This window comes from Mesoplodon mirus (genome assembly GCF_964341445.2).
Source record: "Mesoplodon mirus genome assembly, chromosome: 7".
In the NCBI taxonomy this organism is placed as follows: Eukaryota; Metazoa; Chordata; class Mammalia; order Artiodactyla; family Ziphiidae; genus Mesoplodon; species Mesoplodon mirus.
The window spans coordinates 129,528,604-129,546,073 of record NC_138983.1 but is presented as its reverse complement, the minus strand read 5'-3'; the positions used below and the strand labels follow the sequence as shown (position 1 = coordinate 129,546,073).

General features: G+C 49.9%; 1 protein-coding gene across 2 annotated transcripts in view; it reads right to left on the bottom strand.

Moving 5' to 3' along the window:
* SORL1 (sortilin related receptor 1) overlaps positions 1-15,022 on the bottom strand; it is a gene marked incomplete at its 3' end in the record, with an annotated part of 162,909 nt that extends 147,887 nt beyond the window's left edge. The window contains exon 1 of one of the 2 annotated variants that reach the window (XM_082626509.1): positions 14,707-15,022. In XM_082626509.1, the coding sequence (XP_082482635.1) occupies positions 14,707-14,982 (276 nt within the window). In that variant the 5' untranslated portion in view covers positions 14,983-15,022. The remainder of the gene's footprint in view (positions 1-14,706) is intronic. The other variant, XM_082626508.1, reaches the window with a different exon arrangement.
* Positions 15,023-17,470: the final 2,448 nt, after the last annotated feature.

Here is a 17,470-nt window from a genome sequence, read left to right as displayed (position 1 = left end):
AAATAAAAAAATAGAAATAAGTAAATTATTGAGCCCAGATGCTCAGGGGGAAAGCAGCTAAGGGAATCGCCACCAGCTGCGGAGCCTTCCTCCAGCCCTCCCTCTCCCCCTCTCCTGCCAGCCCTCGCCTCTGGGAAGAATCTGGAAGCATCTATGGATCAGAAGCCCACCAGGCAAAGGTGCCCTGGGAATTCAGGCTAACAGCCCTCTCCCTCCAAAACATCCTCACCCTTAGAACCAGAGGGTAACAGATTGAGGATTTATGCAAATGTCAATCGATAAAGGATTTGGAACCTGGAAGAATCACTAAGTTCATCCAGGGTCTGAGATTTAAAGCCCAGCAATGTTGCACTCAGGCAACCTCAAAACAGCCCCACGGGCAGGTTCACAATCAAGTAACGCTCGGAGCAGGTTACAAAGCCTACAGTGATCAGAGCGGGAACAAGGACTGAACACAACTTGCTAAAGTCTTTCTATTCAGAGGACATGAGATTTATGGGGCCCCCTCAACCAATCCTAGGAGAGGTTAAGGGGTGAGAGCAGCACAAAGGAGGCATCTGAACATCCAAGGGCTTTTTTTTTTTTACAAAGGAAGCCCAGAAGGCTAGCTTGGTGAAACACCTTAAAAAAAAAAAAAAAAAAAAAAAAAGATTTTATTAGATGTCCCTTTCACTCCTAAAAGGGTAGCCCAGTGGGGAGAAAAAAAAAATCTCAGGCAAGGAACGGCTTGTCCAAGGGCCACCAGGCAACTCACACAATAGCTCAGCTCCTTCCCTTGGCGGGATGTCAGCGCTCGCACCTCCTGGTCAGGGAGTAGCTCCCTGGGGAGCTGCCTGCCTGGCTGAGGCTGATGCCCACTAAAGCCCAGGTGCCCTTCCCCCCACAGCACAGTGCAGAGTCCGCTGTGGGAATCCACCACGCACCAGGCAGGCTGGCAAGCTGTCCGGTTTACTAAGGCAAAGACATCATCGTGCTCTCTGGCCTCACTTTCCGCCTCTCCATCTCCCCTTGGTCTCCATCCCCTCGTCCCCACCCCAGGAGAAAGGGAAGAAGTCAAAGCAGCCCCTCCACGGACAGGGACCAGGCAACCAGAGGTGCAAGAGTAGCCCCCAGCGATCACAACACCTGCAGGTGCCAGTGCTGGGTCCCTGCACTTTGTGGGTGGTTTCCGGTTCGTTTGGGTCCTCTTCCATCCCCAGGGATTTCCTCCTGGTTTCAGCTCCTAGCCTTCCCCATCACCAGCCCTCTTGGTGCAGCTGCAGGCTTCCCGATTTCCAGATCACTCCTATCAGCCTTGCTCACTGGGGTCCCAAAGGCCGCATGGAGAGGAGTGGGCACATATGGACCCAGAAGACACCAGTCTGGGAGGGAGTGAGAGCGGATGGGAGGGTGGCTTTTCCAGAACTAACCTTGATGTGCAGTCAGTTGTAACTACAACCCCGGGGGCGTGAACAACCTTCCCTCTCCGATCTCCAGCTCACAGGGCGTAGCTGGAGCTTGATAAATGAGCCACAATTAATTGGAGCTGTAAAAAAGCAGCAGGGAGGGGGCCCAATGCCTCCCTCTCAGAAGGCAAACGGGAAAATCACGTGCCACAGAAGTCTCTGCACAGAGAAACTGCCTCATAAACAACAAACAGCATCGGGGTCGGAGGTTCAGGCCTCTGCTAAGATCACAGGCAGATCGTTAAGAGTCAAGGTAGCCCCCCAGAAGTCACCCAGTTCAGGGGTCCCAAACCCAGCTAACAACCAGAGTCCCCAGAGAGGCCCCACCCCAGTCCTACTGATTCAGAACCCTCTGACTGGAGCCCAGGAATCGGTATTTTTAAAGGACATGCCCCTGGTGTCTCTAATGTAGCTTATTTAGGGAACGATGAATCTAGTTCACTCCCTTCCTCCTGGCAGAACCTGGGGCTTGAATGACCGTGGCTGGAAGACTCACTCTTTCTGTGAGGGTTTGTCTTTGGGTGTCCTGGGTAGTTGTTAAAACCCTATGATCTACTGATGTATGCCACAACACGGATGAGCCTCAAAAACACTACGTTAAGGGAAGGAAGCCAGACACAAAAGTCACATGTTACATGATCCCACTTATATGAAATATCCAGAACAGGTAAATCCATAGAGACAGAAAGCAGACTGCTGGTTGCCAGGGGCTGGGGGGAGGGGGGAATAGGGAGTAACTGTTTAAAGGGTAAGAGGTGTTATTCTGGAGTGATGAAAATGGTTTGGAACGGGAGAGAGGTGGTGAATGTCCTAAACGCCACCGGATTGACTTGTTCCCTTTAAGATGGCTACTTTCATGTTATGTGAATTTCATCTCAATTTTTTTAAAAGCCTCTATGACCTGCAAAGAACATTACACTTCTCAATTGCTGATGCAATAGCTAGGAGCTCCCACTCGTAAGAAATGCTTCTTTCCCCCACCTCGGTCCTTCATGCTAGCAAAATATGCAGCTCGGGTGAGTCATGGAGAAGGCAGGCTGAGGAGTGGGTCTCTACTCAAAGCAATCCTTCAAAATGCTGTCAGCGGCATCTGCAAAGCCACAGCATCCCTGCGGGCCTGGTCCCTGGTCCCTGGCTGGAGCAATGGCCATAGGCTCAGGGCTAGCATCCACTTCGCAGTTCACAACAGTCATCACCTGGGTCCCCGTCAACCCACACGTTGTCTCAGTCTCCTGGCAGGCCCCGGCGTTCCAAAGAGGTTAAGTGTTTTGCTTCACTCTTCAGAGAGGGGCAAGAAGCTGCTGCTACCCAAGCTCTAAGCTCTGGGTCGTTAGAAATAGAAGGACAAAGAAACTGCTTGCTGTGGGAAGATGGTGATTGCTTATACACTGAGGCCCACTAAGGGCTAGGTACCCTTTGGGGCTCTTTACTCACTTCTCACCTGTCAAGAGTACACAGAGCAGGGGCTTCCCTGGTGGCACAGTGGTTGAGAGTCCACCTGCCGACGCAGGGGGCGTGGGTTCGTGCCCCGGTCCGGGAGGATCCCCCGTGCTGCGGAGCGGCTGGGCCCGTGAGCCATGGCCACTGAGCCTGCGCGTCCAGAGTCTGTGCTCCGCAACGGGAGAGGCCACAGCAGTGAGAAGCCCACGTACCACAAAAAAAAAAAAAAAGAAGAGTACACTGAGCACTTCTGGGGGAAATCAGCGCGACAAGTCTGACAAGTAATAAGAAATGTACAATAAAACCCACCAAAATCTGTATAGTCATTGAGTCTTATTCAGAAGGATGGGGGCCCTTGATGGAACGGGTCTCATGCCATCTCCATTCATTTCTTCTGCCATTACATCTCTCAAATTGGTCAAACGCGAAGATCAGGATGTCCTAGACACCCACAGCCTGTAGTGCTCACCACTCCTTCCTTCCAGAACACAGGATGAGAAGGACAAATAAGGCAGCTTGGTTCATTCCTCTCTGCCTCGCTAGCAATGAAATACAAAGAAGCATTTTTAAAATTCTACAGTGAAGTATAAAGCAAATATCCTGTCCTTCAGCTGCAAGGACAGAGGTAGCTGCTAAATCCTCGCAACTGCAGGATGGATCTGAGGAAACCAAAGACAGATACCCAAGGTCCAAGCATAACAAGGTTTCTCAGACCATCTGTTTGCACGACCTAAATGCTGGTTATGCAAATCGCCCCTCCATGTCCCCTTTTGAGACTGTGTTCCCACTATATTTAGTAAGCTCATTTCCCTCCCTGGACTCTCCCCCTCCCAAGGAGAGCTGAAATCTAGTTTAAGAGCTCCCTGCAGAGATGCCCTGTCCTGGCCTCTCCACTCACTCCTTTGACTTTTCTCACTGATGCTTCACCCAGAGAACTCGTTAACTACTTCTCTGATCAATGCAGGCTGCCCATTTCACAGACAAGGAAACAAAGGGAGAAAGACCCCGGACTAAAAAACTTAGCATTTCACTAGAATCTCCTTAACTAGAGTAATGAGCTCTCTTTAGATTTATTTATATGCCTCTTCCTGACTTACAATATCAGCTCAGAGAGACTTTAGTTCTGATTAATCTTCGACAAGTAGAATCCACCCGCCGTTGACCTCTATCTGCCACTCCCTCCTGGTGAAGCCCACTCTGTCATTTAGCAAATAGCCTGCTCTGCTGTTCTGGGAGGGCTCCCTATAAAAAAAAAACAACTGTGAAAAATCTCTTTGTCATGAAAATAATCACCCCTTAATTCACCAGTTGGCAAGTAAGACAAAGAAGAAACTATCCGGGCCAGAAGGAACCTCAGGGAACATCTAAACCACCTTCCACACCTTGCAGATGGGGTTAAACCCAAAGAAAGATCTAGAGGTGGGGTTTCCATCTGCCTTAAAACCCAGGACCGCAGAGTGGGGGACACAGCGCTGAGTGCCCAGCAAGCCCCTCACCAGTGTTTACTGGCTGCTGGACACACTGAACCAGGACTAGCCTTAAATCAGGATTCACCTGTGTAGGATGGTTCCAGAACATCCACTTTCCCTGACCCTCCACTTTGGTTCTGCAGCTGCACCATAAATAGCCCCCCACCTCATTCATTCAGTAGAGATTTACTGAGCACTTACTACATACCAGATGCTCTACTAGGTGTTAAAAAAACAGCAGACTTCTAGGCCCTGCCTCATGACTCTTAAATCAGTCGGGGAAACAAACGTTAAACAATTAATTTCATGAATAATACTTAGGGATGTTAAATGTGGGAGCCGGGGGGGCATAACCAAGTGCAGGGCTGCACTGAAGACAAGACCCCCAGTGGGTACCACAAGGATGAAGAGGGAGGAGTCTAGGGCAAAAGGGATGGAGAACAGAAAAGACAGATTCAGAGGAAGAAAAGAGCGAAATCCAGGAACGGGGAGGGACCTGGAACTTGACAAATTTGAAAAGTTAAAAGTAAACTGGTGTAGCCAGGAGAGCCAAGGAAAGGGTGGCATTGTATGAGATCTCTAGGTTTTGAAGGGGGAACAAAAGAAATCACAGCCACCGGACCCCTGGCTGAAAGCAAGGCTTTTACTGGAAAATTTACAAGAAGGAAAGGTGCCACCGTAAATCTGAGACAAGTCAGAGGCTTGGGTTTGAGTCCTGGTCTCGACGATTGATAGGCTGCACAACTTGGGGGATGTCCCTTTGCCTTTTGGAGCCTCAAGATACTCATCTGTGAACAGAGAATAATAATAAGGCTTATCCGAAGATGTGTGACACCACAGAGCCAGTGGAAAGTTCTGCTCGAACCATCACCACCCTATGAGCAACATCCACACAATTCAGGGTCTTGCCAACCAGAATGGCAGCAACAACCCAGCTGCCCACCAGCCTGGCCACAGAAGGTGACCTGGATACTTCTGCTTTATTAACAAAGGAGGGAAAATTCACTGTGCTGACATGTACTGGAAAAGCTCTGCAGGGGGAAAGTTATTCTTTGGCAAAGTGGATTTCCTAGGGATGTCAAAAGGGGAAAGAGACAAAATTATTACAGAATAAAAATATGTGCTGGGATTTTTTTAATGTATGGATGCCTCTTATTAAGATTTAGTCTTTAATAGTGATCCTGGCTACTAGTCCTCCCTAGAAAACAAAGACTTCCTTTCATATTGCTAAAAAAAAATTTTTAAGTAAATAAATAAGGCTTACCTTCAAATCAAATGAGATCTTATCCATGAACATATTTCATAAACTTCAAAATGCTAAAACGTTATTTCCTCTTGTTACTGGTATGGTCTTTATACCAAAATAAGCCATTCTTCACAAAATGGCAGCACATAAAAAACTACCGTGAGCATCATCAGGATTGGAACACTGAGGCCTAAGAGCAGGAAGTAACAACATACATAAACTGGTGAAACATTGCACGTCCGGGTCAAGCTCAGAAGCCAGTCATGGAGACTTCCCTAGTGGCGCAGTGGTTAAGAATCTGACTGCCAATGCAGGGGACATGGGTCCGAGCCCTGGTCCAGGAAGATCCCCCATGCCGTGGAGCAAGTAAGCCTGTGCGCCACAGCTACTGAGCCTGTGCTCTAGAGCCCACGAGCCACAACTACTGAGGCTGTGTGCCACAACTATGGAGCCCGTGTGCCACAACTACTGAGCCTGCGCTCTAGAGCCCGCGAGCCACAACTACTGAGGCTGTGTGCCACAACTACTAAGCCTGCACTTAGAGCCCATGCTCCGCAACAAGAGAAGCCACCGCAATGAGAAGCCCACACACTGCAACGAAGAGTAGTCCCCGCTCGCTGCAACTAGAGAAAGCCCGCGCGCAGCAACGAAGACCCAAGGCAGCCAAAAATAAATAAATTAATAAATTAATAAATAAATAAATTTATTTTTAAAAAAGAAGCCAGTTGTGGCCAAGCCCTGCGCTCAGGCAGCCTTCCCCTCACTCCACAACCAAGATTCGAAACCTGGGGAAACCCAAGCTCTGGTTCCCAAGGCTCCAACGAACCAACCAATGCAGAGGTGGCACTGATTTCTAGCATTTCCCTTGCCCCAAGGGGAAAATATTTACATGACATCCCAGAACCAAATGCCTCAAGACCTCACCTTACCAGTGGTTTAAACCCAACAGCAAGGTCAACCTTTCAGTCCTGTGAGATGCCTCTGCTACCAGGAGGGCAGGAGAAGCCCCTCGGGCCCGCCCCCCCACAGCTTAGCTCCCCAACCCTGTGATGACAGCCTTTCTCCTCCATCCAGCTCTCCACATCCACTCCTGAATTCTTCCCCTCTCCAGGTCCGAGGCTTGTTTCTGCAGGAACCCCTGCATCACCTCTACAGCAGCACACCTCGCCCAATCCAGCAAACCATGTGCACAGTTAACTCCAGGATTTTTTTTAAAGAACTAGTCAGAGAACTTCAGGGAACTAAATATATACAGATGAGGTAAGTTATAGGTACACAGTCTCATGTTACCCAATTAATGGAGCACAGCTTTAAAACATTTCAAGTCTCTTCCAAACCCTCCCCCAGCCTCACAGGCCCCACCCACCCACCTCTGTCCTGTCCCCACTCCCTGCCATGGGCAGCTTCCTCTGCTGGGACCCTGGGGCAGGCCTTCTCCCCAGGCCCCTGGCATAGACCCACATGGAAACGTCTTGTCTGTATCCTCTGGGCTAACAGAGAAATAGAGTCCTTTACTATCTGGGCCCCTCCCCCATACATGGCTCTTCTCAGATGCAACCACACCAGGCTCCCCAGAGACAGTCCCTAAACTGCCTTTTACTCCCAGGGTTATTTTTAACCCCGGCCCTCCAAGCTCCATCAGATTATCCCAGTTTCTCCCAATTTCTTCTGGATGCAGAGGTTTCCTAAGAGGGAATAATTTCACCCTGACACTATTCAGCTCCCCAGACCATCAAAGTAGACTGGATCTCACCTCAGTCCCAACTAACACATTAAAATCTCCATTCAGGACCCACCCATTGGCTCAAACCCTCATTTATTTATGTAAGAATCAACCCAGCCATCTTCCCCGCTTCAATCCAGTTATTTGGGGGCAGAGGGTTTCTATTCAACAGGCTAGTCTCTTTTCTAAATAAAAGATGCAATACTGGTTACCTTCCTCATTTAAAAAACAAAAACAAAGGAAGGGGGAGGGAGATAATAAACCACACGTTGGTCCCTACACGGCACAAAACACGAATATAAGATAACAAGTACATCTTTTTATTGCCCTTGTCTGCCACTTCAATTTGGGACGTAATCACATCAGCCTGCCTTTCTGAGAATTTGTAGTGGTGTTTTTAATCTAATTCAGGGGACTGGAGATAAATCATGGTGAAGGGTCCCAATTTGCCGAGCTGAGCGCCTGCAGCTGCAGCAGCGGGCAGGGTTAGAGGGCTGGCGGGAGGCGGGGGTCCCAGGCGGTGATGAAGACCACACGCCCACGCCCACGCCCACACTGTTTGTCTTCATGCCAGCCTGCAGAGCTGCAGGGACGGAAGACAGACCTGGCTGCATTGATGGAAGATAAGGTGAGCCCAGGAAGCGTAGGGCAGGAGTGGGGAGGTGGCCCCCACGTTAAGGCACCAGGTACAGCTTTCTTGGCTAAACAGATGCGCAGGGTCTGCACACCACCTGGGCCACGTGGGCTGTCTGGGCAAAGCCACATCAAAAGTGAAGGCACACAGGTCAACCTTCAGTGCCCAGGTCCCTGATGGGAGGAGACAGCTGTGCAGATGAACAGGGCACCCATGGCACCCTCCACCACACCCCCTGATGCAGCCCTACCCGGGAAAGAAAGGCCAGGGTCTCCCCACACTCAACCTGGCAGCCAGCAGCCACCAAAACCTCAGGTTCAGACAGCAGCCCTCAACTCTCGCTTTCCCTCCCCTGTTTGTGGTGGAAACAGAGACAGGCCTTGCTGTGGCTACAAGCTTCTCCCCTGGGTGAAGCACCAGTTGCCACCACTGGGAAAGGGAACTTCACACAACCGGTTAAAGCTATGCTGTCCAAGGGCCACGTGGGGCCATTTAAACTTAAATTTAGGGCCTCCCTGGTGGCGCAGTGGTTGAGAGTCCGCCTGCCGATGCAGGGGATGCGGGTTCGTGCCCCGGTCTGGGAGGATCCCATATGCCGCGGAGCGGCTGGGCCCGTGAGCCATGGCTGCTGAGCCTGCGCGTCCGGAGCCTGTGCTCCGCAACGGGAGAGGCCACAACAGTGAGAGGCCCGCATACCACAAAAAAAATAATAAATAAAATAAATAAATAAATAAATAAATAAATAAACTTAAATTTAACTCGATGAAAATTCAATGAAAGGAAAATAAATTCAATTCTTCGGTCATACCAGCCACATTTCAAGCCTCAACTGCCACAGATGGCTAGCGGACACCCTGGCCTGCACAGATCCAGAATATTTCCGTCATGGCGGAAAGATCCGTTGAAGAGAAGCCCTGACACGAGGTCAGGAAGATAAACCCTTCCAGCTCCTGGCCAGAAGCAGTGACATGACCATGGATGTTACCATGATTATTAACAATTACGCAGTGGATCACAGAATTTTGTAATTATTTTTAACTCCCTGTTGTGGTCATGACTACAAAAGTCATGTAACTTATGAAGTCTTATATTTATGGAACCCAGCCCAAAACGCTCAAAGAATTCCTCATGTTACAATAAAAAGCTGAGGGTCTCACAATAATACGGGAGGAAACCCAAATCTTGATCTTAATCAGCAGTCCACCCACCTTCTCTGATTTACAGCATCATCAGCCACTTGGATGCTAGAAGGCTGCCCGTGCCACTTCTTCGAAGACCCAAGGTTCACAGGTCGATAAACCAGTAAATTAGGTCGAAATTAACTGCAGCTCATTTTAACCTGAGGGAAATTGATTTTTGCATTTACATGGCTGGACTGAATATGCCATGTGCCAACAGATTCTGGCATACCTAGGGAATGCACAGGAAGGTTCTGTGCTCGACAAAGATGCCTCAGCCCTGCAGCCCAGACCACTTCTGCTGAAATACTAATGAATATTCAAACCAAAATGCAGTGAGCTCTCCTTTACGTTCCATCACACCTGAACCTAAAAAAAATGGAGGAAAGGTTACGATAATACCTCGTTTTAATATATTTCTACGTGGTCAACTCTCAAATTATCTACATCTGAATTATTATCAAAAATGCTAAACTCCAAACTGGCTTTCCCTAACACATGTATGCCGGTCATTTTGCATATCAGCTGCTCAAAGAATGCAAACTCATTTTAATATTAACCTAAGCAAAATTTAATTAGGAAGGTAAACTGATCCTTAGAAACAACAACACTAAATAAATACACAGCAAAGGCAAATAGGTTATTCTTGGGGTTACCTGCTCTCCAGATTATTTGCATGCTCCCGTGTCTGTCCATTACAGGGGTCAGTACAAGGCTTGGCTCCATCCATCCTTGGCCCTCGGATTAAACAATGACACTACCAAGATGGCTATCATCTCTAAGGAGGAACAGCCCAAAATACGACAATGAAATGTTCCTACGGCAGCCACTGTTTGCTTTGGGATGTTCATTGCTGTTAAGAATCTGCCTCCTGGATCCCAGGTGTCAAAGCAGTTTATTAAGCATACTATTGACTCCACTTTACAGAATCTAAACAAAACATTTTCGAAAAGAACGTGAGTTAAAGCCAAGATCCGTGATCTCAGTATTCTGAGGGTCTCACAAACCTGGGCTCTACACCTCTAGGGAACTGCCCTCCAGCACCTTTCCAAGTGACAAGAGGGCTACATAATGCTGCTCTCCTGGCCCTGGCTGGCCGGAATCCTTGAAGTGGACCGGTATTTTCCACCCTGGCCTGGAGGAAAAGTAACAATCTATTTTATACTATGACACTTCAGGTAGCTCCCTTCCTACTGACAGTAATTATGCCATAAATATATTTTGGAGCTGATGTCATTATTCATGATATCAGGGGCTGGGGATAATAGAAAGCTGCTGATATTTCAAGTTTCAAATTTTATGTCCATATATGTTACATATGTGTAGAATGTTTTTGGAAGGACATACAAAAAACTGATGACCGTGGACACTGGGTGAACGGGGTCACGTAAGGGAGAGAAATTTACTTCTCACTACATACTCTTCTGTTCAAATATTGTTTTGCAAACATGCATTACCTACTGAAGGCTAAATAAAGGGACTGGATGGCTTTCCATTTCATCCCTTTCATTCTCCATCTCCTCACTCCTGTTCCCTGTCCCTTTTCCTCCCATCCCTTCCACCTCTCAAAGCCTCCGCCTGCTATGCCCCAAGACAGGCAAGCTATTAAACAGTGGCCAGAGACCGAGCCAAGAACTGTGCCCAAGAAGAGATGCCAAGTGAGACCGGGAAGTTTTTCAAGGTCACACCCCTGATCAAGCCAACCCAAAACGCCAAGGAACCCTTCACCTATGCAGAAGAAGTCAACCTGAAACCGCAAATGCTTTTGCCTTCTCATCTTTTGGAAGCATACAGGTCAAACATCCTAACTTCAGAATCAACCAGCCAATTCTTTCCCAAGCAAGTGTATCATACAAGAATCTACCCCAAAGAGATCTAAAGCTACACAGTCTTCCACCCCCAAAGGAGGCTCTTTGTCTCAGGGCCTTGTGCTGTAACAGACACTTTATTTTCAGTCTCAAATCAGGACACTGAATACTCCCTGGACTCTAAAAAGCAGGAATTATGAAGAGAGAGCCCATTGGAAGGAAAATAAACCTGTAAATCCTGTTAGGCTTTGCGCTTCATTCCAAAGGATTTTTCCCCAAAACAATACCATTAGCAATACCATGAGAGCCCTAAAAGGGAGCATTCTGTCCAATAGAATCCCAGCTCTTCATTCAAAATAAACCCCAAAATAGCACAGGACCCACATCCTGAGCCAACTCACTTCCACTCTCCATTGTGGGCTCATGACAGTCCTCCTTATAAATACCTTTTCTGTAACTTGGATGTGCTTCCTACCCTCTAGGCCTTTCTCTTTCCAGGTGGGCAGCTGGTCCACAAATATTCATTAAGGGCCTCCCAAGTGCCAGGGACACAGAGAAGAGACTTGATCCATGCCCTCAAGGAGCAAATAGGGAGATGAAACAGTTAAACAAGCAATTAGAACACCAGGCAGTCAGTGCTGTTACCAAGCTCAAAAGAACTCTTCCCACCAGAGCCTGGGAATACTAAGAGGTGCTCCTTGGATGCTGAAAAACGGAATAGGGGTTTTGCAAGCAAAGAAAGAAACAGGGAAAGACCATCTGAGGCAGAGGGAAAAGCAGGTGGCACAGAGGCATGGAGCTGACATAAAATCAGGAGGAAATCCAGTGTGACAAGAATTCTGGAATTCCCCTTCCTGGATCTGGCCTGTTTTAGAAGGGACACAACTAAGCCTAGTTTACTCCATAGGTTAGCAGAGCCAGAGAAAAAGAACTGACTCTGACTGCAACACAGGGCTCTTCCTCAGATGCAAAAGCCCTCCTGCTCCCCTCCCTGGAGCTGGTGGCCTGAACATCACCCCTGGGGCTTCTTCCGTCAGGCAGCTTCTGCTTCCAGCCCTAATCTGTGCTGCCAGGCATCCTCTTAGCCTCACTCAAAGGTCAGAGAGCGAGAAGCTGCAGACTGTCTGAGCCCACTGACCCTTTATCACTCCATCTCCCATGCCCTCCCATATCAAACAACCCCCTCACACCTCACTGGAGAGTTGTGGCTGGTGTATCACGTCCATGTTTCCTTGCCCCTGTCTGGTACATTTCCATGCCTGTATATTTGCATCTGCTTTATCTCCTCCTTAAATTCTAAGTTTTCTGAAAGCAGGGATGAAAACTCTCCCCACCCCCTTATCTGCACCCCCATCCCTATATAGAATCACACAGAATTCAAGTGACACTATGGAAAAACATGGCAATTCCTTACATTTCAAAGTTAAAGGGCAGAGATTGGGGGGAGTATAACGTGGGAATTGGCTTAGGGTTAGAAGCAGAATGGCTATCTAATTTATAGTCTGCATCCTGATACTTTTTTGAGTGAACACAGCACTTTTCATAACCATCAGGGATAACGTATAAACCAGGTCTGTCCCAGGGAAAACAGAGGCAAATGGGCATCTTTGCTAGAAAGATTGTTCCAAATAGCTGGGCGGCCCTCCAGAGCTCCAAGAGGGACAGACCAAACCCCTTCAGTTACTGATTCCTGTGCTTGCAGTCTAAAGGGGTCTGCACCAGACAGTGTTTGTAGCAGAAAGCCCAGGACCGGGAAGTCCTTCCTTCTATCTAACTCAAATCCTTACAGATTCAAGTTAATCCCAGTTTTATTAACTTCAAGGCAACCAAGAACAATGGCACAGGGGGGAGGCCTCGGAGAAGGAAAACCACGGCTCCGGGTCCTCACCCTTGGTAGGAATTCCTCAGTATGAGTCCGAGGGCTAGTTCTCCAACCCTCCACTGAACCAAACTCAATCTGGCTCAGAAATATAAAAGCCGAGCATTTCTTAGTCACTCCCAAGAAGAACACAGTTCATCTTTAACTGGCCCCAAACCCCCAGGAGCTTTCACAAACCAAACCCAAGGAAGAAATGGCACCTGTGTGCATATTTTTGTGACCAGGAAGCTCTTCCCGCAGCCCAAACTATAGATGTTAGGGACCTGAGCTCCGGAAGGGATCATCTCCCGCGGCTCTCCACTCCCAGCCCCCAGAAAGCTGACTCAAGCCCACAGCAGAGCTGGGCTGATGGGGAAGACTCAAGGAACAAGGGAGCCTCTCTTTCTCCCTCCCCCACCCTCCATCAGGATGCTGGCATCCCTGTGGGGAGCAAGGACCTTGCTGACTTCTTTCAACAATACAAAAAAGAAGTTTCAGATGGGGGTGGGGAAGGGAACAAGGATCTGGACCCACGAGGGAGCCAAACAGGCAGGCTCCGGCAGCCCATGCCCACCAGCAGTTATATGCCCACTGGCACACGCTCTTGCCCAGGAGCTGATGGTGGATGGAAGGCAAATGCTCCCATCCTCTCACCTCCATCCCTATCCCCTCTCTTACCAGCACATTTTACTTTAGAAAAAAGTTATTTAAGAAGCACTGTATAAAGAGAGGGCGACTATTTGATCACTCGAAGGTCACTGAGACAATGCAGACAAAAACTAAAGGGCAGGCAACCCTGCCCCAGGTGACCTTGGGCTAGTCACTTCACCTTTCCCGGCTCTGGTGGCTTCATCAACAAAATGGCACAATAGGGGAGATGGTTTATAACGTTCTTCCTGGCTCCAAGGGCTGAACATTTAACTCTGTGTATTTCTTGAAGAAATGGCTAAAGGAAAATCAGTGAAGAGATGCAGAATTCAGACTAATCCTTTAATTTCTACTTTGAAGGGAATATTTTGACTCTAGAAATCATGTAATTGACCACCTCCACTGTTCCCACTTTTTCTCCCCCACCGACCTTCCAGTTTTGCTGATGTCAGTCTCAACCATAGGACTGCGAGTCTCATGAGGCAATAACACGGACAAACTAATTTTACCAACGCTGATACTAACCCACAAACTCGGTTTGTAATTGCCAGAAGTAAGTCCTGCCATAAAAGTGAAATTCATGTTCCTTATGATCTAATTAAACCCATTGCCTAGATAGAAATAAATCACTTACTGAATAATAATGCCCACCAAATTATTGCAGTCTTTCAAATTCCCAAGTGTCATGAGGGATATTCCTGTCCAAAATAAAAAAAAATTCAGCCCTCACACACACACACACACACTCTCTCTCACACACCCCTCTTGCTTGGACTATACCCAGAGAGTAAGCTTTCAGGTTTGCCCACCTTAATTGTGGTTAAAAAACGGTAAGTGTGGAAAGCCCCTCCTCTGACTGTTCTGGGTAAATGTACTGCATCTGCAGGGTGCTCGCCTCGGCTGCTAACTGATGATACACGAAAGAAAGCCCGTTTTTTATCCACACGTAAAATGAAGCTGCACCCCTCTGATACCTGCCGGAAACTCCACCGGTGGGCACACACCCTGGGGAAACAGGCAATGCACCCCGCGAGTGCCCTGGAATCCGTTTGCTAAAATCGACAAGAAGAAGGAAAGATCAAGGCGATTCAAGTGCTGACGGTTGTACTCCTATGTGAGGAGGGGAAAAAAACAAACGCCAGCCGGGAAGTCCTAAGCGGTGCCTGCACCTGGGAGGCGACAGCCAAGGATGGATGCGAGGGTGAGGCGGCGCAGGGAGAGGAGAGAGCCGGGGGAAGGAGGGGGCCGACCGCTCACCTGTCCGTACACCTGGATAGGCTCGGGCTGCAGGGCAGCGCTCCGTCTCCTCCGGAGCGGCTTCTCGTCCGCCCCCCGGGGCGCCCCGCGCGCCCCACGCCGCAGCTCGAGCGGGTCGCCCCGCACCACGAGGAAGCCCCGATCCTGGGGCCCGGGCGCGCGGCCGCCGGGCAGCGTCTGCGGCCAGACCTCGCCGAGAGCCCCGGGCGGCAGCAGCGCTATCAGGGTGAAGAGGAAGGGGAGTCGCGACTCCCTCCTGCTGCTCCGTGTCGCCATGTTCGGGTGAACGCGACCGCAGGTGGCGCCGCCGCCAGGAGAGAATGTGCAGCGCGAGGCCGGGACGCCGGCCGGCCGGGGCCGCGCGCGCCGCTCCCGGGGCTCCAGGCCGCCCTGCTGCGCCCGCCGCCGCCGGGTCCCGCTCTGCTCGGCGCGGCCCCGTCACGTGGGAGGCTCGCCGCCGCGGCCCCTTCGCGCACTTTCTGCGCTGCGGCCCCTCCCCCGCGAGGGGATGGGGAAGTCAAGGCAGCGGGCGCGCGGCCCGGTCCCCTGGCAGGCGCTACTCGTCGCCCGTGCGCCCTGCGGCAACCGGGAGTCGCGTGGGGCTCGCCAGTCCTCCCTGGAGTTCTCGCCTCCTCTGCCGGGTCGCGTCGAGGTCGTCCTCAACCGCGGCCGGTCTCCTCTCCCGACTGCACAGCCCCCTGTCCCGCCACACGACCACCTAGCCCGCCCCCTGTCGCATCCCCACCTCCGGGGGAGCGCGGACAGCCAGAGAAAATTAGCTCCGAGAACGCGGCGGGCACGTTACAGTCCAGATGAACCCGCCCCCATGGTGCAACTCACACAGTTTCAATAACTCTGGGCACCAAAACTACCCTTGATCGAGCTGAACTGCCCCTGCCCGGAGCACAGTAAATATACATCTGGCACAGAGGCAGTAAAAGCAAGGGCACGTCCGACAAGGGGCTCGCCACACCTCAACAATCACACAGTTATACAATGGTTCCTTGCACACAGAATACCCGCGCGGGACGCATGGCCCCAGAACAGTGGCTTACTTGTGACCCCCTCCTGGGTGAACGAGCACTGAGCCACCCTACCTCACCCCCAAAACGGGCACACACACCAATCCCTTCAGCCCACAGCCAACCCTGCTTGCTGCAAGTCCCCTTCCCAAGGGGGTAAAGCTTGCCACTGGGGGCAGTGGGGGCAGACACCCAAAGAGTGGGGAGGACGCACTTTAAATCAACCCTCCATGCAGCTGGAAGATCCAGACCTTCTTTGAAACACAAGGAGATAAAACTGCTGTTGGAACTGCAGAGGCAAACCTAAGGTCAATATTTTTCTGCAGGTTTGTGGGAGCAGCCAAGGCCTGTCCTCTGTTTCATTTTATGTTTCACTGTGCTCTGGACTCAAACCCTGGTTTTTGATAAGACAGAGGAAGCAGGGCTGAAGGAGAGACTACTTCTAGAGTTGCATGCAAGCCCCTGGTTTACAGGGAGGAGGGGACGGTCATTTCAGTGCCCCCAAAATGCTCCTCGTCCTACCCCTGCCCTCTAGGACTCTCCAGTTAGCTCAGCACACCCCCTTCCCCTACCTAGCACCACCCCTGGTGACAACCTGACAAAGGAAAGACAGCCTTTCCTTGCCTCCCTAAATCCAGCCTTCTGCCACCCTCCCGTACACCATGCCAGACTTGCTGGGAACCTGGCATTGCGTTCTGCAGTCCCCTACCTCCTCGCACCCCTGCTTTTCTCCCCCAGCTTTTCTGTCCATCTCACCAAAATCATAGAACCACCCAGTTCTCCCCGCTAAGCAAATCACTTATCCTCTGGGAAAGCCACTGAGCCACTGCCAGCTCCCACTCCCCATCTGGACCAGCACTGCCTTGTCAGTATCACCTTACCAGGTGTGGACCACCCTGTGGCCTCCCCAGACCAGCAGCAAAGACACATGGACCCCTATTTAACCCCCAAGGGAAAATGAGGGGAACATGGCTAGAGTCAGAACACCCTGCAGATGGTTCAATTATTGTTTATTTCAACACATATTTAATGAGAACCTTTTCTACAAGAGCGACTGTCAGAGTCCCAGCAGAAAACACGTGTCCCCTAAGTGTGGATTTGAAGATAGGGAGCTGCTTTTCCCACACAAACTGCTGGCTTGAGGTTCAGACAGCCATTTGCGGGGAAGGATTTGTAGGGCAGGACCAGCTACTTGCTGGTTTTGATTTTGATTTGCACCGTGGATACTGGAGAACGGGCAAGAATGCTTAAACATGGTTAATTTACTCCTTGAAAGCCCTCCTCTGTAATCATTATCTACCTTCCAAGCTGTTCTAAGGTGGATAATCAGCAAACCCTGAGACTGAGCCTCATAACCAAACAATCTCTCCGAGCTTCAGTTTTCTCATCTGCAAAATAAGGATCTTAATTCCTGCCTATCACACGGAACTGCTGAGAGAATCAGAGGAGATAATGTATGTAAAATAAAATTACCATGCAAATTGTGAGGGCCCCAGACAGATGTATTGTACACAGGTGGCATTAGAGGCATGGATTCTAGTCCTGCTCTGTAACTAAGTTCCTGTGTGATTTTTGCCCTTGATCATCTGGTCTCTCTGGGCATTGGTTTCTTCCTATGTGAAATAAAAAGAGACTTTGCATCCCTGACCATTCCCCACCCCTTCAGGACCCCGACCTGGGCATGAGATGGGAGCAGTCACAGACCACGGCTGAATTGTGCAATTGAGCAGGATGTTCCTCCT